Raw genomic sequence first — 25676 nt, forward strand, 5'->3', positions numbered from 1 at the left:
AGAGGGGAGGGGAAGCGGAGAAGAGAAGAGGGGAGAGGGAAGCGGAGAAGAGAAGAGGGGAGAGGGGAAGCGGAGAAGAGAAGAGGGGAGAGGGGAAGCGGAGAAGAGAAGAGGGGAGAGGGGAAGCGAAGAGAAGAGGGGAGAGGGGAAGCGGAGAAGAGGGGAGAGGGAAGCGGAGAAGAGAAGAGGGAGGGGAAGCTGAGAAGAGAAGAGAAGAGGGGAGAGGGGGAGCGGAGAAGAGAAGAGGAGCAGAGCAGAGGAGAGGGGATAGGGAGAAGAGAAGAGGAGCAGAGGGGAGAGGGGAGCGGAGAAGAGAAGAGGAGCAGAGCAGAGGAGAGGGATAGGGAGAAGAGAAGAGGAGCAGAGGGGAGAGGGGAGCGGAGAAGAGAAGAGGAGCAGAGCAGAGGAGAGGGGATAGGGAGAAGAGAAGAGGAGCAGAGCAGAGGAGAGGGGATAGGGGAGAAGAGAAGAGGAGCAGAGGGGAGAGGGGAGCGGAGAAGGAGAGGCAGAGCAGAGGGAGAGAGGGGAGCGGAGAAGGAGAGGCGGAGCAGAGGGGAGAGGGGAGCGGAGAAGAGAGGCGGAGCAGAGGGGAGAGGGGAGCGGAGAAGGAGAGGCGGAGCAGAGGGGAGAGGGGAGCGGAGAAGAGAGGCGGAGCAGAGGGGAGAGGGGAGCGGAGAAGGAGAGGCGGAGCAGAGGGGAGAGGGGAGCGGAGAAGGAGAGGCGGAGCAGAGGGGAGAGGGGAGCGGAGAAGGAGAGGCGGAGCAGAGGGGAGAGGGGAGCGGAGAAGAGAAGAGAAGAGGAGCAGAGGGGAGCGGAGAAGGAGAGGCGGAGCATAGGGGAGAGGGGAGCGGAGAAGGAGAGGCGGAGCAGAGGGGAGAGGGGAGCGGAGAAGGAGAAGCGGAGCAGAGGAGCAGAGGGGAGCGGAGAAGGAGAGGCGGAGCAGAGGGGAGAGGGGAGCGGAGAAGGAGAGGCGGAGCAGAGGGGAGAGGGGAGCGGAGAAGGAGAGGCGGAGCAGAGGGGAGAGGGGAGCGGAGAAGGAGAGGCAGAGCAGAGGGGAGAGGGGAGCGGAGAAGGAGAGGCGCAGCAGAGGAGAGGGGGGGAGAGAAGAGAAGAGAAGAGGAGAGAGGGGAGCGGAGAAGGAGAGGCGGAGCAGAGGGGAGAGGGAGCGGAGAAGAGAAGAGAAGAGGAGAGAGGGGCGGAGAAGGAGAGGCGGAGCAGAGGGGAGAGGGGAGCGGAGAAGGAGAGGCGGAGCAGAGGGGAGAGGGGAGCGGAGAAGGAGAGGCGGAGCAGAGGGGAGAGGGGAGCGGAGAAGGAGAGGCGGAGCAGAGGGGAGAGGGGAGCGGAGAAGGAGAGGCGGAGCAGAGGGGAGAGGGGAGTAGAGAAGAGAAGAGAAGAGGAGAGAGGGAGCGGAGAAGGAGAGGCGGAGCAGAGGGGAGAGGGGAGCGGAGAAGAGAAGAGAAGAGGAGAGAGGGGAGCGGAGAAGGAGAGGCGGAGCAGAGGGGAGAGGGGAGCGGAGAAGGAGAAGCGGAGCAGAGGGGAGAGGGGAGCGGAGAAGGAGAGGCGGAGCAGAGGGGAGAGGGGAGCGGAGAAGAGAAGAGAAGAGGAGCAGAGGGGAGCGGAGAAGGAGAGGCGGAGCAGAGGGGAGAGGGGAGCGGAGAAGGAGAGGCGGAGCAGAGGGGAGCGGAGAAGAGAAGAGAAGAGGAGCAGAGGGGAGCGGAGAAGGAGATGCGGAGCAGAGGGGAGAGGGGAGCGGAGAAGGAGAGGCGGAGCAGAGGGGAGAGGGGAGCGGAGAAGGAGAGGCGGAGCAGAGGGGAGGGGAGGGGAGAGAAGGAGAGGCGGAGCAGAGGGGAGAGGGGAGCGGAGAAGGAGAGGCGGAGCAGAGGAGAGGGGAGAAGAGAAGAGAAGAGAAGAGAAGAGAAGAGAAGAGAAGAGAAGAGAAGAGAAGAGAAGAGAAGAGAAGAGGAGCAGAGGGGAGCGGAGAAGGAGAGGCGGAGCAGAGGGGAGAGGGGAGCGGAGAAGGAGAGGCGGAGCAGAGGGGAGAGGGGAGCGGAGAAGAGAAGAGAAGAGGAGCAGAGGGGAGCGGAGAAGGAGAGGCGGAGCAGAGGGGAGAGGGGAGCGGAGAAGGAGAGGCGGAGCAGAGGGGAGCGGAGAAGAGAAGAGAAGAGAAGAGAAGAGAAGAGAAGAGAAGAGAAGAGAAGAGAAGAGAAGAGAAGAGAAGAGAAGAGAAGAGAAGAGAAGAGGAGCAGAGGGGAGAGGCGGAGCAGAGGGGAGCGGAGAAGGAGAGGCGGAGCAGAGGGGAGCGGAGAAGGAGAGGCGGAGCAGAGGGGAGCGGAGAAGGAGAGGCGGAGCAGAGGGGAGCGGAGAAGGAGAGGCGGAGCAGAGGGGAGAGGGGAGCGGAGAAGGAGAGGCGGAGCAGAGGGGAGAGGGGAGCGGAGAAGAGAAGAGAAGAGGAGCAGAGGGGAGCGGAGAAGAGAAGAGAAGAGAAGAGAAGAGAAGAGAAGAGAAGAGAAGAGAAGAGAAGAGAAGAGAAGAGAAGAGAAGAGAAGAGAAGAGAAGAGAAGAGGAGCAGAGGGGAGAGGCGGAGCAGAGGGGAGCGGAGAAGAGAAGAGAAGAGAAGAGGAGCGTTAGCTGCCTCTGAATCAGCCCCACCATGCGTTAAACAATGTGGCCTCTCCTGAGCCGGAGCACATAGCAACACACACACACACAGCGCAGCTCAAAGACCGACACACATATAGTACAAAACCACACACACACACACACAGCGCAGCTCAAAGACCGACACACATATAGTACAAAACCACACACACACAGCGTCTCGAACAACACAAGTGACAACACATACACACACACCCACACACACCCACACACACATAAAACCCAATCTATGTAGCATGGGACTTACAATGTTGCGGTAGCAGAGCTCTTGTCCCCTGTAGCCTGTAGTGAGTGCTAGTATGAGCTGACTAGCAGCAGAGAGCCTGGAAGGAAGGCTTCTCTCTCCCCTCACCCACATGTGGACTATGAGACTTGAATACTAAACAAGATCATGATGCATAGCCTATAGTAGATACAAATGCATTACAGTGCGTGTTGGCGTACCTAGCGACAAACTATACCGCCGTAGCCTTATTCATAAACAATTAGGATTTGCGCACGGAATTGTTCGTGGTAGGAACAGCAAATGTGATCATTTTAGGAACCCCACAGACGCCAAAGGAGAATGTCGAAATTCACGTGACGATGTATAGACCCAACAACCTTCACCCGTAACCTTCACATGACTATTGGTGCCCCGGCGAGGTGCAGTATGCGTAGCTGCATCTCTGTCATGGGCTGTTCTCTGAAACATCTCTCCCTGCTCAACCTCTCCTCGCAGGACAGACAGGGAAGGAAAGGAGAGGGGAGCCGGTGAAGCATGGTCACGTCATGTGACCAAACAGATCTTCACGATATGCTGCCGACACAATCACTTTGACCTCTCCTGTCCGTCTGCCTACTCTAACACGTCGAACAGACGACTTCTACAACCCCAATCGATTCTGGAGGAGGCTCCATACATTTGGACTGGTGCTCAGTAGCACCACGACAGACAGCTTAGGCGTATTTAAGACTTTGAATGCATGAGACCATGACGAAAGGGATCACATTTTGATGGATGACGGTACTGTACAACAGGAACATTTGACCTCCCCAAAAAGAACGAGCTGCGGAGGGAAATAAACAACAAAAACTCACCCAAAATCATCCTATGACTTCTCCTTCTCACCGCTCCTCTCGTTTAACAGTGCTCCCTCGTTTCCCTCCGTCTCTCTTTTTTCTCCAAGGGGACAATGGCTCCAAATTATTTTTCTTTTTTCTCCTCTCTCTCTCTCTCTCTCTCTCTCTCTCTCTCTCTCTCTCTCTCTCTCTCTCTCTCACTTTCTCTCTCTCTGGAAAGTGGCAAGCAAGTTAGAGAAGCAGTAGAATTACATGTGATTGGAGACTGCTACTGCTATCGCTCCTACTGCTGCCCATGCTGTCTGTCCTCACCAGGTGACTAGCAGTATGTGGAGGAGGAGAAAAGGAGGAAGGGGGGGGGATAACGCTGGTGCAGTTGTGCTCTCTGTCTGTCTCAGGTAAGCCTGGGGACAGTCGGAGAGAAGAAGGGGGTTGGTGGACGTCAGAAAGAAGAGGGAGGGGGAGCTAACTACCCAAAGTCTAACTATCCAATCACAGAATGAGAAGGAGCTCGTGTGGCTAGATCTTCATCTCTCAGAGAAGTCAGAAAAGGCACTGGTCGTACAACCTAAAGGCACCTGACTTGCGTGCTCTGATTGGCGGCAGCCTCGGCAAATGGGAGTGTCGGCAGCCACTTGTCATCATGCCGAGTGTAAGTCATGATTGAGAAAGTGCTGGACTAATAATGTGTGTGTGTCCCTCTCTCTCGTCACCCCTCTGTCCAGAGTATTTGTCGGTGTGCGTCTGCTGCGTTCTCTCTGCGTTTATTGCCCCTCCCCCTCCATCCCTTTGCTCTTTGACTCCACGTGACTGTGGACTTATAGGATCAACTTTTTTTCCTCCTCTCTTCCTCTCCTTCTCTCTGTCCTCCTCTCACTTTCTGACCTGTCTAGACAAGGTTACGCATTCCGCCACCCTTTCTATTGCCCTTAAAGGACAGGATTTGGACAGGGGGAATGAGAGAGAGGAGGATGGGAAACATGGAGATGGGATAGAAAGCGACAGAGCGGAGGAAGCAGGAGAAGGAGGGGGAGATGAAACGAAATGCAAACTGACAGAGGGATGAAGAGACGTGGATTGACACGAGAGGTGATGAGGGGACCATGAGGAATGAGACAGTGAGACAGAAGAAGAAGAGAGAGAGAGAGAGAGAGAGAGAGAGAGAGAGAGAGAGAGAGAGAGAGAGAGAGAGAGAGAGAGAGAGAGAGAGAGAGAGAGAGATGGTGGCATAGAAAGGGAGTTGAATTAAGCTGCAGTCCATAGCAATGCAGTAGCTAACTGGAGATATTAAAAACACACTGCTTGTGAACGAAAACAAGCAGCCAACTAAATAATGTATCTTGCTATGTCTATACTGAACTCATCCCTTACTCAACAACTCCCCCGAAAAGATTCATCAAGGGCTAGGAGTGTAAGAGAAAGAAAGAGATAGAGGTGGGGGGGAGAGAGAGAGAGCGAGAATGAGAGAGAGAGAGAGAGAGAGAGAGAGAGAGAGAGAGAGAGAGAGAGAGAGAGAGAGAGAGAGAGAGAGAGAGAGAGAGAGAGAGAGAGAGAGAGAGAGAGAGAGAGAGAGGGAAGGGGGAGAGAGAGATGGAGAGAGGGAGGTGAGAGAGAGAGAGAGAGAGAGAGAGAGAGAGAGAGAGAGAGAGAGAGAGAGAGAGAGAGAGAGACATTTTCAGAAGCACAGAGCCATGGTGCCATTGAGAAGTGGACAGGCGGTTAAAAAGAAGGGCTTAATAAGACAGTGGGTAAATGTATCCCCTTGGGTTCTAAGCACAACAGTGCAGACACGTGGCCTAGGGCTAGCTAGAGAAACAAGCCTGTCTTTTATAGTGTTGTGTTGCCTTCTCCTGTCCTCCTTTCCATCTCTCTCTCTCTCTCTCTCTCCCTTTGTCTCAGGCTCTCTATTCCTCTCTCTCAAGTCCCTCTACCTACCTCTCCCCATCTGTCTTTTTTTTAATGCCTTCTCTTGTTCTGCTCTCTCCCTCGCTCTTTCTCCCTCTCACCCCCTCTCTCCCTGTCTCAGACTCGCTCTCCGTCCCTCTCTCACCTTGTGTCAGTCTCTCTCTTCTTCTCATGTCCTCCTCTCCCTCCCTCTTTTTCTTCTTATCCCAGGCTCTCTATTCCTCTTTTTCTCCCTCCCCCCCTCTCTCGCTCTCTCTCCCCTCTCCCTAGCTCTCTCTCTCCCTCTCTCAGGCTGGGGCAATGTGTGTGTGAGTCAGAGAGTCAGAGAGTGGTGCAGTGAATACTAAAGAGTCTGCCTGACACCTCTAATACCTCACTGCTGCACTACACGGGAGAAACACTCCACGCACCAAACACACACACACACACACACACACACACACACACACACACACACACACACACACACACACACACACACGCACGCACGCACGCACGCACACACACACACACACACACACACACACACACACACACACACACACACACACACACACACACACACACACACACACACACACACACACACACACACACACACACACACACACACACACACACACACACACACACACACACACACACACTGCTTTGTATGTAAACACACACAAATATTAGGAGCTACAAACACACATACAGACGTAGCATCTTAATTTGAGCCAGTTCGCTACAGCAGGAAAATAGTCCTGCAGCAACAGGAAATGTGAATTATTATGTGGATTACAATTCATGGACATTTTTGTAGAGGAAAATCAAGTCTGATTTCAAAGTGGAAATGACCAAGCCTTTTTAAATGTCAAATACACTACACATTTTAAAAGTTCTCCTGTGACTGGGTGATCAAATTAAGCTCCTACACCTGATGTATGATACATACAAACATAATGCAACTCCAGTCAACCACACTACAGAAATGCCCTCCATGCTGCTGTGGGAAAGTAAAGTGTAGGAAAATCCATTTTCCACAACAGTTTAAGTTCCAGCCTAGGGACCCATAGATTGGAAATGTAGTTTTGATCCCAACTTCGCAATGGGAGGGCATATTTATTTACCGAGGCAAGTCAGTTAAGAACTAATTCTTATTTTCAATGATGGCCTAGGAACAGTGGGTTAACTGCATGTTCAGGGGTTGAATGACAGATTTGTACCTTGTCAGCTCGGGGATTTGAACTTGCTACCAGTCAGTTGCTAGTCCAACGCTCTAACCACTAGGTTACCACGCCGCCCCGATATTGAGTCTCTAGGTCCGGTCTTAGTGTGTGTGAGACCTGGGCAATCAATCTGGCTCAATAACTGTTATTGTCATGATGTCTCTGTATGTGCCTGTCCCTCCCTGCAGTTCTCAGGACAGTGGTAGCCCTGTCCCTCTGACTGCGTCCCAAATGGCACCCTATTCGCTATGTAGGGCACTACTTTTGACCAACGCGCTATGGGCCCTGGTTAAAAAGAAGTGCACCATAAAGGGAATAGGGTATCGAATGGGACGCAGCCTGTGTCAGCAGAGGAGTGGGATACAGTTTCCTCATTAGTACTGTTGCTATCAATAATTCAACTCAGGTCTTGTTGGGCTCAATGGTCCGAACGCTAATGTGCTGTCGGGGCCCCACAGTGTGTGTGTGTGTGTGTGTGTGTGTGTGTGTGTGTGTGTGTGTGTGTGTGTGTGTGTGTGTGTGTGTGTGTGTGTGTGTGTGTGTGTGTGTGTGTGTGTGTGTGTGTGTGTGTGTGTGTGTGTGTGTGTGTGTGTGTGTGTGTGTGTGTGTGTGTGTGTGTGTGTGTGTGTGTGTGTGTGTGTGTGTGTGTGTGTGTGTGTGTGTGTGTGTGTGTGTGTGCGTGCGTGTGCGTGCGTGCGTGTGTGTTAGAGCAGGCCTTAATGGATGTCATGATGAGGGGGTGAAATAGGAGTGTAGGGATCCTCTGTCACCTCACCCATGGGTGCGGGTTAGAGGTGGAGGGGAGGGGAGGGCGGTGTGGTGATGGGCATGGTCCACTGAAGCCTGTGTCTCTGCCCTTCTGCCCGAAGTGTGCACTTGTTCACTTCCACTCCGTTCACTGCTTTAAAGGTCCAATGCATCCGTTTATATCTCAATAACAAATCATCTCTGAGTAACAATTAAGTACCTTCCTGTGGTTGTTTTCAATTAAAATAGTCCAAAAAAAAGAAAAACATTCTTAGCAAAAAGCTATTTCTCAAGCAAGAATTTTGCTAGGGCAGTCTGGGAGTGGTCTGAGTAAGGGACCTAATTGGAGGAGCCTAATGGGAGGGACATGTACCCTGATAACTAGATGTTATTGGCAGAGAAGAGGGCAAACTCTCTTTGTTATTGGTCTATTAACTTAAATCGCCTGATGATGTCACCAGGCAGTCCGAAAACCCCACCCTTCCAACCAAGCTGAAATTTCTGAAACTCTTACAGTAAAAAGGGCATTATTATAATTTTTACAAAATCACAGTATTATTCCAACCTCTTAATTAATGTGGAAAAATACATAAAACACAAACAAATCACATTTTTGACTGCACTGCCCCTTTAAAAAGAAAGGACTGGTGTAATAAATATGGGGTGAACAGATAATACTGCCCTCCACAGCTCTCCGCTGTAGCTAATACTGCCCTCCACAGCTCTCCGCTGTAGCTAATACTGCCCTCCACAGCTCTCCACTGTAGCTAATACTGCCCTCCACAGCTCTCCACTGTAGCTAATATTGCCCTCCACAGCTCTCCACTGTAGCTAATACTGCCCTCCACAGCTCTCCACTGTAGCTAATACTGCCCTTCACAGCTCTCCACTGTAGCTAATACTGCCCTTCACAGCTCTCCACTGTAGCTAATACTGCCCTCCACAGCTCTCCACTGTAGCTATTGCCCTCCACAGCTCTCCATACTTACTGCCCTTCACAGCTCTCCACTAGCTAATAGCTAATACTGCCCTTCACAGCTCTCCACTGTAGCTAATACTGCCCTTCACAGCTCTCCACTGTAGCTAATACTGTCCTCCACAGCTCTCCACTGTAGCTAATACTGCCCTTCACAGCACTCCACTGTAGCTAATACTGCCCTTCACAGCTCTCCACTGTAGCTAATACTGCCCTCTACAGCTCTCCACTGTAGCTAACATTGCCCTCCACAGCTCTCCACTGTAGCTAACATTGCCCTCCACAGCTCTCTACTGTAGCTAATACTGCCCTCCACAGCTCTCCACTGTAGCTAATACTGCCCTCCACAGCTCTCCACTGTAGCTAATACTGCCCTCCACAGCTCTCCACTGTAGCTAACATTGCCCTCCACAGCTCTCCACTGTAGCTAACATTGCCCTCCACAGCTCTCCACTGTAGCTAATACTGCCCTCCACAGCTCTCCACTGTAGCTAATACTGCCCTCCACAGCTCTCCACTAGCTAATAGCCCTCCACAGCTCTCCACTGTAGCTAATACTGCCCACCACAGCTCTCCACTGTAGCTAATATTGCCCTCCACAGCTCTCCACTGTAGCTAATACTGCCCTTCACAGCTCTCCGCTGTAGCTAATACTGCCCTCCACAGCTCTCCACTGTAGCTAATATTGCCCTCCACAGCTCTCCACTGTAGCTAATACTGTCCTCCACAGCTCTCCACTGTAGCTAATACTGCCCTCCACAGCTCTCCACTGTAGCTAATATTGCCCTCCACAGCTCTCCACTGTAGCTAATATTGCCCTCCACAGCTCTCCACTGTCCACAGCTCCAACATTGCCCTCCACAGCTCTCCACTGTAGCTAATACTGCCCTCCACAGCTCTCCACTGCCCTCCACAGCTAATACTGCCCTCCACAGCTCTCCACTGTAGCTCCAAGCATTGCCCTCCACAGCTCTCCACTGTAGCTAATATTGCCCTCCACAGCTCTCCACTGTAGCTAATACTCCAGCTCTCCACTGCCTCCACCCTCCACAGCTCTCCACTGTAGCTAATACTGCCCTCCACAGCTCTCCACTGTAGCTAATACTGCCCTCCACAGCTCTCCACTGTAGCTAATACTGCCCTCCACAGCTCTCCACTGTAGCTAATACTGCCCTCCACAGCTCTCCACTGTAGCTTTTGGGGGTTAAATTAGTGCTACAGACCTGGGTCCAAAAGTAGTATTATTATTTCCAATACTGGAACCAATGGAATAGTCCCAAAAGTGCAAACCCTGCAGTCTAGGCAGGCTCAATCAGATGCTCACACAGACTATTTGAAAGAAAATCCATCCTATTTGGATCCAGGTCCTGTTGTGTGATCGTCAGAAATGGACAGCTCAGTAATCTGAGGCTAATGCCCTGAGAGCGAGAGCGTAACATCTCTGTCACCAGCTGGAGGGATGGACACTCATCTTTCCACATGAGGGTTAGAGTTCGCCACCTGCAGAGTGTCCCAGTGTCACCCAGCCACCCTGTGAGACGTCATCACATCACAGGAGAGGACCTATGGATGTCAGTGTCACAAACATGGCTTGGCAGACCTGATCCCCCCAGGCAGACAGAGAGACGGACCTAGCCACTGCAAGCTAAAGTAGCCCCTGACTGTGATGAGGCTCTACTGCTCCCTAGTTGTAGGACCCTGTCAATACAGTTTCAGCTATTTTTAACAGAACACACAGGCATGTTCAGTAGGCAAAGGTTGCGGAAACATTGCAGATAGAAATGCCATGAATAGAGCTGGTATGATCCCGTATTCTACTTTTAAATTGCACAACATTGTGCCCTTCTGAACGTAGCCCAGGCACCAGAGAAGGTGCCACATCACACCACTCTCGCATGTAAACTAAGACATCCATTTTCCCAGAACTTCCTTCTGATGCCCACTCATAGGACCGGACAGGAGAGGACAGGCGTAAATAAGGGAAAAACGGAAGTTATTAAGGATGGTGGTGGAGGTTAGGGAAGCAGGTAGCCTAGTGGTTAAGAGCGTTGGGCCGGTAACCACTGGTTTGAATCCCCAAATACGACTAAGTAAAAAATCTGTTGATTTACTCTTGAGAAAGGCACTTAACCCTAATTGCTCCTGTGAGTCAGCTAAATGACTCAAATGTAAGTCATTGTACCAGACCTTAAATCCGAGAAAGCTCTCATCAGCCCAAAACAGTTCAATGGATCCCCCCCCCCCAAAATAACTCCCCAGCTGATGCAAATACTACAGGGAAAAAAATGTGTTATCTGAAAATGCCGAGACCAGAGTTTGGGATTTTCCTCCATGTTGTAGGAACCACTCAAGGCAGAAGATAAAAAACTAGGTTTGAGTGTGGAGAGTCACATTTCATAATGACTAGTTCATAATGGCTGAAAAGTCTCCTCCTGATTCAGAGTTTTGATAAATACGCACAGGGTTCCACGCAAATCATTGGTTGATGTAAATAGGGGGCTTTGGCAAAAATGTCAGAATATGCCCTTGGTGAAATAATGTGTCATACTGTAGATTCAATAAACCTCAAAAGACAGTTTGACCTCTAAGATATTCACCCCCAGGTGCCACAACACTAGCTCTTGTCCAGGGCGTTGTGTTAACCACTGTTGCTAGTGCAACTAGCTAGTACACACAAGCTAGGAACCATATTTGAAATTCCGTTTAGTTTCAATACATTTTCAGACCTGATTTGCTACTTTTTTATTTAGTTTTAGTTTTTTTAAATGATTTAATTACAGTTTTATTGTTAATGACAGAAAGCATGCGTGGGAGGCTAGGAGCTATTTGTATTGTATAGTGTTTGTGTTTTTTGTGATGTCACTTCTTGCCACTGAGGGCAGTAATACATAAGGTGATGATGGGTCAGGTCATAGGTTAGCTAATGTTTAAATTCTTTTCAAGTCAATCTCAATGTGACTTGGATTTAAAAGGAATAGCGCCGAGACTGGTGCAAGGAAACTTTCTCTGGCCTATGTTTACACCAATCCAATGCTTTTTAACTTTAGGTAGTATATGTAAGAAGATTCAAGTTAGCTAGTGATAGTCGTCAATAGTCGTCAACACTGACAAGATACTGGACTAATTACTAATAATGGGAATAAATGTCCACAAAGGTGGAAGGCAGGCGGGGAGGAGGAGGATCAGGTGGGGAGGAGGAGGATCAGGTGGGGAGGAGGAGGATCAGGTGGGGAGGAGGAGGATCAGGCGGGGAGGAGGAGGATCAGGCGGGGAGGAGGAGGATCAGGCGGGGAGGAGGAGGATCAGGCGGGGAGGAGGAGGATCAGGCGGGGAGGAGGAGGATCAGGCGGGGACATTGTAGAGAATGAGAGGGCAGATATGGGTGTGAACAACAGGCACAACTCTGATATAAAACAGATATTCTCAAAGTTGCCTGTATGCCACATGCGTCCACTTCAATCAGTACATCCGTAACAACCTAAACATTACTAAACTTATATTCGATCAAATAAGCCTCACCTAGCTAATGAGCAATTCACTTTTATTTTCACCACACGCTTTCATTGACCTCCATACCAAAAATATGCACTTCCTCTGCTTCTTGCTTTGGACAGATTTAGGGTCGGAGTCAAGCCTCTCGCTTCTGCGCTTCCTCTCTGTAGCGATTCCCAAGAGAAAAAAATCTGGCTACATTTACCAACCAGCTTCAGGCGCTTGAAAAACCCATATAAAATCCCATTTGATTTTTGCACAAAGTTTAGAAATAAAACTGAACACAATTCATGATGGTTTTTATTTTATTTTAGTTAGTTTTGGAATCATAGATAATCATTTGTGAAGTTTTTGCTTTTCAAATGGGTTTGTTATAATTTATTTATATTAGCTAACTAAATAGTTTTTTTAAATAATTAGTTTCAGTTTTAGTTTCAGTTTTCGTTTACTAAAATTATCTTGCTGTACTGTACAAAAAACCGGACTGAGAAACCCAGCTACAGCTACTGGACAATCAGATTCTCTATACCAGTGCTTCTTAAACCTCTTCTTGGAGACCCCCAGACGTTTCACAATTGTGTTGTAGCCCTGAACTATCGCACCTGATTCACCTAATCAAGGGCTTGATGATTAGTTGACAAGTTGCATCAGGTGTGCTAGCTCGGCAGGGGCTCCAAAAGGAGAGGTTAAAGAACCATTGCTCTATATGCCAACATAAGTAATTTCACAATGCCTTTTCCTGGTTTGTAGAGGTTTGCATACCGGAGATTACATCAATGATTTATTTTGGATTGGTGGCTAGGATGGTGGCTGTTAGCATGATGGAAAGGACCTTTGTAGCCCTCTGAGTTTCCATTGAAACAGACAGAACCTGGGAGTCTGAAAGGATAAGCATATCAGGTTGGATTTCAGAGAGGTGATACCACTAAATATAGACTATTGATCAGGTAGGAATACAGTGCATTCGGAAAGTATTCAGACCCCTTGACGTTTCCACATTTTGTTACGTTAAAGCCTTATTCTGAAATGTATTCAATTCCTTCGACCTCATGGTTTAGTTTTTCCACTGTCAACTGTGGAACCTTATATAGACAGGTGTGTGCCTTTCCATATCATGTCCAATCAATTGAATGTATCACAGGTGTGGACTCCAATCAAGTTGTAGAAACATCTCAAGGGATGATCAATGAATACAGGATGCACCTGAGCTCAATTTCGATTCTCATAGCAAAGGGTCTGAATACTTATGTAAATAAGGTATTTCTGTCTGAAATTTTTTATACATTTTCAAAAATGTCCAAAACCTGTTTTCGCTTTGTCATTGTGGGGTATTGTGTGGGGCCAGCCCTATGTACGAACATAGCAACCACTAAAATAGAAAATGTACTTCTTTGAATGGTATTAATGAATCGATTATTAACAACAGCTGAGGTGGTGTTCTCGATGCGAGAGTGTGTGTGTGTGTGTGTGTGTGTGTCTGTGTGTGTGCGTGCGTGCGTGCGTGCGTGCGTGCGTGCGTGCGTGCGTGCGTGTGTGTGTGTGTGTGTGTGTGTGTGTGTGTGTGTGTGTGTGTGTGTGTGTGTGTGTGTGTGTGTGTGTGTGTGAACTATGATGTCAGTGGATACACCCTGATCCGTAGAGGCTGAGAATGTTGATGTTGACCGTTATTCTCTCACACATCCCTGTTGTTTTCACACTACACCTTGAAGACAGAATGTCTCTCTCTCTCTGCCTCATCTCACTGTCTCGCACACACACACACACACACACACACACACACACACACACACACACACACACACACACACACACACACACACACACACACACACACACACACACACACACACACACACACACACACACACACACACACACACACACACACACACACACACACACACACACACACACACACACACACACACACACACACACACACACACACACACGTCCCATCTAGCCTCAACCACCATATTCCTACATGAACTACCCAACCCAAAATAGCCTTAACAGTATGTCTGAATACTGCCAGATGCCTGAAACAAAAACACACATACCTCAGAGGAAGAGACAATTGCTTCTAAATTGCCATTGTGACATGTTGTGTACATTTTAAAATAAATGTAATTTTCTGGAATATCTTTTGAAGTAGTTCCATAGTTCCTCAAGGAGTGACGTTTCACTGCGGTCGCGTGGGTCGTACTGGTGTATGGATGTAAAAATCCTTCTAATCGGCTGTTGGCGCCCATTTAAATTAGCCCCAAAGGTTGCCTTGTTCAATCTTGTTCATTCTCAAACTAAACACCATGACTGCATTTTCATAAGCTGGGAATGTTGTTTGAAATGTCCGATACAACATACTTTGGTGATATCGTAATGAACCTACTGCATACCACTTAAAATATACATTTTCATGTGCAGTGTGCTGTAACACTCATTAAGACAGAGTGGTAGAATAGTTAGCATAGCTAGCCATCGCTAGCATTCACTGGTTGAATTTGAAGTAACTTTTGAGTGTAATGGAGTTGACTGGTGACTATAGCATGAACATACAGTACCAGTCAAAAGTTTGTACACACCCACTCATTCAAGGGTTTTTCTTCATTTTTACTATTTTCCACAATGTAGAACAATAGTGAAGACATCAAAACGATGAAATAACACATAACACATGGAATCATGTAGTAACCAAAATAAAAATAAACAAATCCAAAAAAATGTTATATTTGAGATTCTTCAAAGTAACCATTCTTTGCCTTGATGACAGCTTTGCACACTCTTGGCATTCTCTCAACCAGCTTCATGAGGAATGTTTTCCCAACAGTCTTGAAGGAGTTCTGACATCTGCTGAGCACTTGTTGGCTGCTTTTCCTTCACTCTGCGGTCCAACTCATCCCAAACCAGCTCAATTGGGTTGAGGTCGGGTGATTGTGAAGGCCAGGTCATATGATGCAGCACTCCATCACTCTCATTCTTTGTCAAGTAGCCCTTACACAGCCTGGAGGTGTGTTGGGTCATTGTCCTGTTGAAAAACAAATGACAGTACCACTAAGCTCAAACCAGATGGGATAGCGTATAGCTGCAGAATGCTGTGGTAGCAATGCTGGTTAAGTGTGCCTTGAATTCTAAATAAATCACTGACAGTGTCACCAGCAAAGCACCCCCACACCATCACACCTCCTCCGCCATGCTTCACGGTGGGAACAACACATGCGGAGATCATCCGTTCACCTACTCTGCATCTCACAAAGACTAGGTGGTTGGAACCAAAAATGTGGACTCATCAGAACAAAGGACAGATCTCCACCAGTCTAATGTCCATTGCTTGTGTTTCTTGGCCCAAGGAAGTATCTTCTTATTATTGGTGTCCTTTAGTAGTGGTTTCTTTGCAGCAACTTGACAATGAAGGCCTGATTCACGCAGTCTCCTCTGAACAGATGATGTTGAGATGTGTCTGTTACTTGAACTCTGTGAAGCATTTATTTGGGCTGCAATTTTTGAGGCTGGTAACTCTAATGAACTTATCCTCTGCGGCAGAGGTAACTCTGGGTCTTCCTTTCCTGTGGTGGTCCTCATGAGAGCTAGTTTCATCATAGCGCTTGATAGTTTTTGCAACTGCACTCGAAGAAACCTTCAAAGTTCTTGAATTGACAAACTTATTGACGAACTTCCTGTCTTAAAGTAATGATGGACTGTCATTTCTCTTTGCTTATTTGAGCTGTTCTTGCCATAATATGGACTTGGTATTTTACCAAGTAGGGTTGTCTTCTGCATACCACCCCTAACTAATTGGCTCAAATGCATTAAAAAGGAAAGACATTCCACTTTTAACAAGGCACACCTATTAATTGAAATGCATTCCAGATGACCACCTCATGAAGCTGGTTGAGAGAATGCCAAAAGTGTGCAACGCTGTCATCAAGGCAAAGGGTGGCTACTTTAAAGAATCTAAAATCAAAATATATTTTGATTTGTTGAACACTTTTTTGCTTGATACATGATTCCATGTGTTATTTCATAGTTTGATGTCTTCACTATTATTCTGCAATGTAGAAAATAGTAAAAAATCTAAACTTGAATGAGTAGGTGTGTCCAAACGTTTGACTTGTACTGTATATCATTCTCGACATTTAGACGGGAACCATAATCCAGTCATAATTTTCAAAAAAAATTAACTATATGTATCGTTTAGGGCCTGATTTCATGCTTGGCCAAACTGCTTTCATTGGGGAAAGATTGCTACGGTACGCCGCTTCCCTGATTTCCGTTGAAAACTTCACTTCGCCATGTGGAGCTATAGAACTCTTTGGATTCTATTTCAGAACCTGGTGGGGACATTCTGGGGGTCAGATGAGCAAGGCCAGGCGGCCAACAGGAGGAGGTCTTCCTCGGGGTCATTGGTGGGGACAGGGCTCTGCAGTGACATGTTGTCACCAACTCTGTCACATGGTTGACATCACAGGCCACATGCTTTTAGATACACTAGTGAAAGTCTACACACCCATGCACACTTAACATTTTGCTGCATTCAAATTCAGTCTAAAAAGAAAGAAAAATTATACAACATTTTCTAAACACGTCTTCACTTTGTCATAATGGGGTATTGTGTGTAGATGGGGGGGGGGGGGTATTTGATACAAATTTGAAATCAGGCTGTAACAAAACAAAATGTGGAATAAGTCAAAAGAACACACACGCATACACACGCATACACACACACACACACACACTAAAATCAGCCCAGGCTAAATCGCTGGTGTTACATAAGGCAGAGGTGGAGTGTTTAACAGGTGTAGCAGTCGCTACTGTTGTCAGCTGTCCATGAACGGTATATGTGTATATTAGGTTGACAGATCCAGACTCTGAAAGGAAACACCATGTACGTGTGATATTTGGTCCATGAAAACATCTCTGAAGATTACCCACTGGTTCAATAGGTGTTTGGAATGATCAAGGAACTTCGTCCAATGAAATTGGAAGTCAACACAAAAGCCATCTAATATGACACCTTTGTCACTTAGAACTGACATTAAAGTTCATCACAAAGTCAGACGGCTTCACATAATCTTACTATTACACTGCACTGTATTTAGGTTCTAAATAAGGGGTTATATTTACAATTTATTGTATCCAGACCATTTTGCTCTAAAGATATCTCTTCTGTGCAGTGTTTCACCCGGCAACAACTACTCAAGACCACCATAACAATTCAGGAGGCTATTGTCGCGCCACAGCTAGAGCCAGACAGATAAAGCAACAACAAAAAAGCCTTACCTGAAGACCACATTGCCAGCTCTCTCTCTCTCTCTCTCTCTCTCTCTCTCTCTCTCTCTCTCTCTCTTCCTCACTCTTTTTCTCTTTCTCTGAGTCCTCCCCTCTGTTCTTGGTTAGCAACACCAACCCTCAGTTCAGTCCCAGTCCAACCGCACAGCACCTCCACTGGAACTATTTCCTGTGTGAAATCCCTCCTGGCTTGAAACTTTTCAGGGGTTTAAGACATAATACATCGCTGGTCAGTGGAAGGCCAGCATGACAAAAAAAGGATGCGAGGAGAAAAAAAGATCCAGACATTTCAAAGATTCTGGCCAATTCCGAGAGTCAGAGCAGAAACGTATGCAAGCGCATACCTCACGTTACGGACGTTAGCAATGTGGGACATGTGGAAAAGAGACCACAAACACATCTTTTCCTCCCTCCCACCGTTTCGCTCTTTCTCCCTCCCTCCCTCCCTCGCTTTCGCCCCGGTGAGAAAGCAAAACAAATGCAGGGGATTCCAGCAGCTAATCCCACCAGAGCCTTAATATGTGAGGACAACTGTGTCGAGAGGGGGAGAGAGAGAAGAGAGAGAGAAGGAGAGAGAGAAGAGATAGAGAGGGCGGGTGAGAGGGGGTGGAAGGCTGGGAGGGAGGGAGGAGAGTCAAGTGTCAATAAAGAAAAGAGAGGAACCGTACGGGCACGGGTTTAAATGTCTACATGTCAGTCTATCGAAAGCAGAAGAGCTGTCGTACAGTATGTTACTGGAGTCTATGAGTAATCTGGGGGTCGACGGAGTGGCTGACAAGTCATCCAGAAGGGGCAACCATTAGGAAAGGACTAGGATAGCCTGATCCCAGATCTGTTTGTGCTGTCTTGTCAACTACTACGTTTGTCACAGTCATTAAAGTTGACAAGACAGCACAAACAGATCTGGAATCAGCCTAGGGCCATGGCCAGGGAACAAAGCTGAGAATAAAGCTCTGATGCTCTGTAATAAAAAAGGACCAGTGTCTTGTACTGTACAGTAGGAAAAGTCCTGTCACATAAAAGTTGGCACTGGCAGACAGACAGCTAATATGGACCATCTAAACCAGAAAGCTCAATGCCTGAAATTGGCATCAAATACAATCCAAACCAATGTTATTGAAGGTTGATAAAGCACCCCAACAAAAACAACAAGAAGAACTGTGTGGTACATACAGTATCAGCAATCCTACTATACATTCACACAGCCATGAACAAATGTGTCACCATTCACGTCCAATCATACACTCCTCCAAAATAGCCATCCATAACCCTCCTGTGACTGCTTACTCAGTGATTCACAGAGGCATACACCTCCCCATCAGCTGCATCGCACATTATCCTGATTTAAGTGGTGCATATTCACACCAGTCCTCTATCCAAGGACTCGGGCCATCTCCCTACAGCAGAAGGACAGAGGGGGAAACCATTTGAAGCAGTAAGCACATTTCACGAGCCAAGGGTAAGGGGATAGGGTTACTGTAGGGGTACAGGGCGACGACTGTCCCATACCTCTCAGTAATAAACAGGTTTGTAAAGTTCACACCACAAACAGTTAAAGCTGAGTGCCATTTCTCAGACATCTAACCCTAACCCTATATCGTTACGTTTTATGTGTATTGACTAGGAGGCCGAGGCAACCAATATTTTATGACATTTCTCTTGAGCTCTTGTTTTGAATGTTGATTCTGACTTACGTATATTTTTAACACTGAAATAGTCGTTTCTGAAAAGTCAGGTTTTGCTACTGTGATCATGTGGAAGTAATGAATGGATTTGAATCTGTTCGTCACCAACCATCCAACGCCATCTGGTTATGTGTGTTTCAGGGTTGGGATCAATTCTGTTAAAAAGACAATTCTAACCATTAATTGGATTTGAATTTGAAATGGCCACACCTCACATGAAGCAGAATTTGAATTTAATTTGAATTCAACTGAGACGTAAAACATGAAAGTATCATTCATTTGACAAATATTTTATCTAAAGGATATGACACTTATTAATGCAAAGAATATACATACCATTTCAAATATTAGTTTGATTAGAACTCAAAGATGTCAAAGAGCATTCTTTTTTTTGTGGTCATGATATTAGATTGTTCTGTTCCAATTCAATTCAAGGGCTTTATTGGCATGGGAAACATGTGTTAACATTGCCAAAGCAAGTGATGTAGACAACATACAAAGTGAATATATAAAGTGAAAAACAACAAAAATGAACAGTAAACATTAGACATACAGAAGTTTAAAAACAGTAAAGACATTATAAATATCATAATACCATTCTGCAGTGTTTGATGATTTGATCTAATGCATTCTAGGAAATTATTTTTTTCTGATATTTAAATGATGAGTTATTTCATTTTTAAACGATTATACATTATTTAATTATTATGAATGATTATACAAATAAAAAAACATGATCTTGGAATATTTCCAGACCTGTAATGAAGTAAAATAGTTGAAGGATAATACATTAATAAATGAAATGTTTCAACCTTGGGAAATGGACACATGATGTCAAAAAGTCTATGGTGACGTATAGAATAAATAAGCCATTTGAATTTCCTTTAATGAAATTTGACTTCCTTTCATTCAAATTAAATTCAAATGATGCTTGCTGTGGGGTGTGGCCAATTCAAATGATGCTTGCTGTGGGGTGTGGCCAATTCAAATGATGCTTGCTGTGGGGTGTGGCCAATTCAAATGATGCTTGCTGTGGGGTGTGGCCAATTCAAATGATGCTTGCTGTGGGGTGTGGCCAATTCAAATGATGCTTGCTGTGGGGTGTGGCCAATTCAAATGATGCTTGCTGTGGGGTGTGGCCAATTCAAATGATGCTTGCTGTGGGGTGTGGCCAATTCAAATTCAAGAATTTAACTGGAATTAAAGTGCAATTCGGAAAACTGAATTCAGAATTTACGCTGGTGTGTGTCTATAGGGCTGTAAACATTAAGAACACCTTCCTAATATTCAGTTACCCCCCCCCACACACACACACACACACACACACACACACACACACACACACACACACACACACACACACACACACACACACACACACACACACACACACACACACACACACACACACACACACACACACACACACACACACACACACACACACACACACACACACACACACACACACACACACACACACACACACACACACACACACACAATCAATGTCTCAATTGTCTCAAGGCTTAAAATCCTTCTTTAACCTGTCTCTTCTCCTCCACTTAATCTACACTGACTGAAGTGGATTTAATAAATTAATAAGGGATCATATCTTTCACCTGGATTCACCTGGTCAGTCTATGTCATGGAAAGAGCAGTTGTCCTTAATGTTTTGTACACTCGGATTACACATTACAATAAGATTAAACACACTTGGGATTGAATTGCCGTGATGTACTCATAGAGAACAACATACTATTGGGAAATATAATCATGCCCCAAGCCGACCCCAACGGAACAGCCCATGGCCGACCACCCAGACCTGACCCCGCCAGATGCATCAGTCTAGGTAATGAGGACAGGGCGTGCTGCCTAGGGACTTTCCCCCGTCCCAGCTGTAAGCACACTGTGTGCTATGCTGGGAGCAGCGATAAAACCTCACAAAAGTGTGTTGGTGCTGGCCAACTTGCCGCAGCACAAATATCTCCTATAGTCAACACTTTAAAACCTCTCTGGGATAGGGTCTAGTTTCCTGAATTTCCGCCTGACTGACTTGCCCAAAATAAACTGCCTGTTACTCAGGCCCAGAAGCAAGGATATGCATATAATTGGTAGTATTGGATAGAAAACACTTCGAAGTTTCTAAAGCCATTAAAATCATGTCTGAGACTATAACAGAATTGATATGGCAGGCGAAACTCCAAAGAAAAAGCAACCAGACTTTTTTTTATTTTTGCAGTCCCAGGCTCTTACAATGGAAAGCAACGGGTCCTATGTAATTCCGGCTCCCAGATTGCAATTCCTATGGCTTCCACTAGATGTCAACAGTCCTTATTCAAGGTTTCAGGCTTCTTTCTTGAAAAACAAGCAAGAATTTGGAGATTTAGGGAAGAGAGCACCAGAACAATATCAGTATTTCGGCCCGCGAGGAAGAGGGTGCGCGATTACCAATTTTACTTTCCTATTGAACATACTACTTTCCGTATGAAATATTATAGTTTATTTACATTTTAGGGTACCTGAAGATTAAATAGAAATGTTTGACTTGTTTGGATGAAGTCTAGCGGTAGCTTTTTGGACTCCTGTCTGCATGTTGAACAAGTGGATTACTGAAATCGACGGCACCAACTAAACTGACTTTTTGGGATATAAAGAGAGATTTTATCTAACAAACAACCATTCATGTTGTAGCTGGGACACTTGGGATTGCAAACAGAGTAAGATCTTCAAAAGTAAGTGATTCATTTCATCGCTATTTGTGATTTTGTGAAGCCTGTGCTGGTTGAAAAATAATATGTAGGGTGCCGTCCTCAGACAATCGCAAGGTTTGCTTTCGCTGTAAAGCCTATTGTAAATCGGACAATGCAGTTAGATTAACAAGAATGTAAGCTTTTAAATTATATAAGATATGTATGTTCATGAGTGTTTAATATTACGATTATTTATTTTTGCGAGCCCTCCAATTTTAACCGGATGTTGTCGACTGGTGTCCCGTGGGAACATTCACTGCTAGGTAACCCTTGCCCCTTCTTGCTATATGCCAGGGAGATAGCCCCCACAATCCAGTGGGAGAGACACTGCTTAAAGAGCACTCTGTTGTGAAGTGGATTAGCAAAACAGACAAAAAATTGGTCACATTACCGAATGTTCAGGTGCGTTCAATGTACTTGTGTAAAGCTCACACCAGACATAGGGCATTTAACCTCTGTTGCGCTTCAGAAGTGAAGGAGGAGAAAACGGAAATAGCTCAAAGTTAAGAACTTATAAGACACAGCAATGACTTTCGGGGCGAAGGCCGCATATGGACAAGAAGGGTGTACAGATAACGCGTGGAGGTCCCCAACACCTTTAGCCAAGGCCAAAGCCATGAGCAGGGAGGTTTTGTTGGATAGGATCTTCAGATCTACCTTTCCAGAGGCTCAAAAGGGGCCACACACAATGCCTCCGAAACCAGCGCCAAGTCCCATGTGGGCGCAATAGGTTTAGAGACAGGTCTGAGATCACGTACACCTTTCAGGAATCGCACCGCCACGCGGGTGGCACCACTTTTAACACCCGTGAACACAGTGGAACTCAGTTGAAAAAAATTGTGTTTAGGTGCCAAGGTTTGCCTAAAGCCCGCCCCACTCTGGGTACACGGGCTCTGGCGATCAGTGACGTACCCCGATTTGCCGTGGCCATGCCACTTCGAGGTATTGTTGTCACAACGAACTTCACGCAGTTTAGTCACTGGACCGCACACATTAAAAATAGACCCAGGTACTGAAGACAAAGCGCCTTGTACCCTATCTGGGAATGGGACAGACATCTCTCAATACATTGTAACAGACAGGGGCAGGTGCATAAATTAATCTAATTCCCAGGAACTAAAGTATTGACCTGGAGACAGACAGCTCATTTTGGGGCTCATACGAACTGCATGTTGACTAATGACATGGTCATGTTCAACCCTGCTCATTCCCTTGACTCTGCTACCACAACTAATTTCCTATAGAGCCCATAACCAGTATCACTAGATATCTTATAGGGACTGGTGAGCTACAGGCAGGAATCAGCAATGAAGCCTGGACCCTTGACGGGCACAGGGGGCTCTGGCAATGGCTGATGTAGTACCCCGTTTACCAAACGTTGGGACACTGTCGTCACAGTTCTTTTTTTGCTGAGGGGTGCACTAGTCACTCAGATCTATGCCAAGGCCTCGCATTCCAAGGGTTACCCCAGCCAAGTGCTCGGGGGACTTCTTCTTCATCACAGGGGCACGCAAACCCAGTTTCCTTCACTCCCTCCAACTCCAGGAACTGAAAATAGGAATGGGGTTGCCATAAGGCCAGGGGAATGCTAGTTTAGCGAGCCTGGACTCCAAAGTCCACGTAGGACCAGATCACTTCACCAACGGTAGACACAGGTGGCGGAGCGTGCCCTCCGAACCTGGCCACCCTCTCTTTTCGAGTAGCCTCTGTAACCGGTGACAGAACGCACAGGAACTACCACATACTCCACGTCCAGGCAGCCACCACATACCCCACGTCCAGGCAGCCACCACATACCCCACGTCCAGGCAGCCACCACCCCACGTCCAGACAGCCACCACATACCCCACGCCCAGGCAGCCACCACATACCACCCGCCCAGGCAGCCACCATATACCACCCGCCCAGGCAGCCACCACATACCACCCGCCCAGGCAGCCACCACATACCCCATGCCCAGGCAGCCACCACATACCCCACGCCCAGGCAGCCACCACATACCCCATGTCCAGGCAGCCACCACATACCCCATGCCCAGGCAGCCACCACATACCCCACGTCCAGGCAGCCACCACATACCCCACGCCCAGGCAGCCACCACATACTCCACACCCAGGCAGCCACCACATACCCCACGCCCAGGCAGCCACCACATACCCCACACCCAGGCAGCCACCACATACCCCACACCCAGGCAGCCACCACATACCCCACGCCCAGGCAGCCACCACATACCCCACGCCCAGGCAGCCACCACATACCCCACGCCCAGGCAGCCACCACATACCCCACGCCCAGGCAGTCACCACATACCCCACGCCCAGGCAGCCACCACATACCCCACGCCCAGGCAGCCACCACATACCCCACACCCAGGCAGCCACCACATACCCCACGTCCAGGCAGCCACCACATACCCCACGCCCAGGCAGCCACCACATACCCCACGCCCAGGCAGCCACCACATACCCCACGCCCAGGCAGCCACCACATACCCCACGCCCAGGCAGTCACCACATACCCCACGCCCAGGCAGCCACCACATACCCCACGCCCAGGCAGCCACCAGTCGCCATCAGTAATTCCAAGCTTCCTCGAGAAAGCTACACATCTTACAGGGATTTTGTATGTAGTACGTGGCAATGCACACAAGGACTGGTTCGTGCGAGGTTTGGCTGAGCGTGCTCCAATCAGAGACAAACTACACGTAGATCGTGAGTATCTTTCAGATAAATGCTATGACTGCATGACTGGGGGCATGATCTCGACCCCGAACCCAGCTTAGCCTTCGCCGTCTCGGGTCATTTTCTTAGCCATCTTATTCATTGCACCAGCAAATTGAAGAATAACTCATTGATTGTGATTAGAAAACGTATGAGAACAAGTACAACATTCAGGACACCATGTCCACTATGGGACGGTTTAGTTGGTGCAATGTAAGACAGTCTAGTTGTTCAGTTGTTTGTTTTAGCGAGGTGAAGAGTGGAATGAATCCGAGGGAATGTGGAAGGCAGGGTGAGGAACGGATTTAATTTGCCTTGTCAGGCATAATTGTAGATCCTTCAACTGAAGTCGCAAGAGTGCAACTCCCCACAGTATAATTATAGTATGTAGTACAGAAGTTGACTGACTGAAATGGAACGCAATAATCTCTTCTTCCTCCTAAAGTGTGCACTTCTTCACTTCCCTTTACTGATTTGAAAGGAAATTACCGGTATAAGAAATCTAGCCCATGCCAAGCCCATCCCTCCACCAATCCAATGTTTTTACATTTGTGGAAAGTAGCGAACAAGTGCACACTTCAGTAATGAGATATTATTAGGACACACCCAAGGATGACCCTATATTTGCTATAATAGACATGGGCGTGTACTCGTCCTCCACAGGAGTTGGACGTTATACTATTTTATTGAATTCGTTACAAGTTAACACTATTTCAGAAACACTACTATTGAATTTGAGCCAGACCTTTCCCAGCTGGTCTGTGTATGAATATATGTGTCCACCGTGACAGTATGTTATGATTTACTGCTAAGCAGGTGCTAGATTTGGTTTCGTTTTGTCGGGTGTCTGGTGAGGTTTCTTCGACCCTCCTCTGACCTACCCCTCCCTCTGCTTCTGGTGATAAACGGTGTGGTGATGGCTCCCTGGAAGTACCAACACACCACATATTGTAGGTTCATACAGCCACACAACATACTGTGGCCCCTGCTATGTTACCATGTTACTTAACCCTCAAACAGCATACAGTAGTGGTCTGGACGTTAGTCATAACCCTCTTACAGCCAGACCACATACTGTACCAGTTGCAATATTACCTACGCACACTTAACCTTGACCACACCACGTAGAGGTAGTTTATTAGTTAATTTTATCTTGTGCACAAGAACATTTTTTTACA

The 25676-nt window shown here is 47.3% G+C and overlaps 1 protein-coding gene across 2 annotated transcripts in view; it reads right to left on the minus strand.

Moving 5' to 3' along the window:
* Window positions 1-4019, minus strand: part of znf385a (zinc finger protein 385A) — a 154741-nt gene extending 150722 nt beyond the window's left edge. For both annotated transcript variants that reach the window (XM_046366109.1, XM_046366108.1), the window contains exon 1: window positions 3739-4019. In XM_046366109.1, the coding sequence (XP_046222065.1) occupies window positions 3739-3748 (10 nt within the window). In that variant the 5' untranslated portion in view covers window positions 3749-4019. The remainder of the gene's footprint in view (window positions 1-3738) is intronic.
* Between the last annotated feature and the right edge of the window lie 21657 nt (window positions 4020-25676).

This window comes from Oncorhynchus gorbuscha, linkage group LG10 (assembly GCF_021184085.1).
Source record: "Oncorhynchus gorbuscha isolate QuinsamMale2020 ecotype Even-year linkage group LG10, OgorEven_v1.0, whole genome shotgun sequence".
Taxonomy (NCBI): Eukaryota; Metazoa; Chordata; class Actinopteri; order Salmoniformes; family Salmonidae; genus Oncorhynchus; species Oncorhynchus gorbuscha.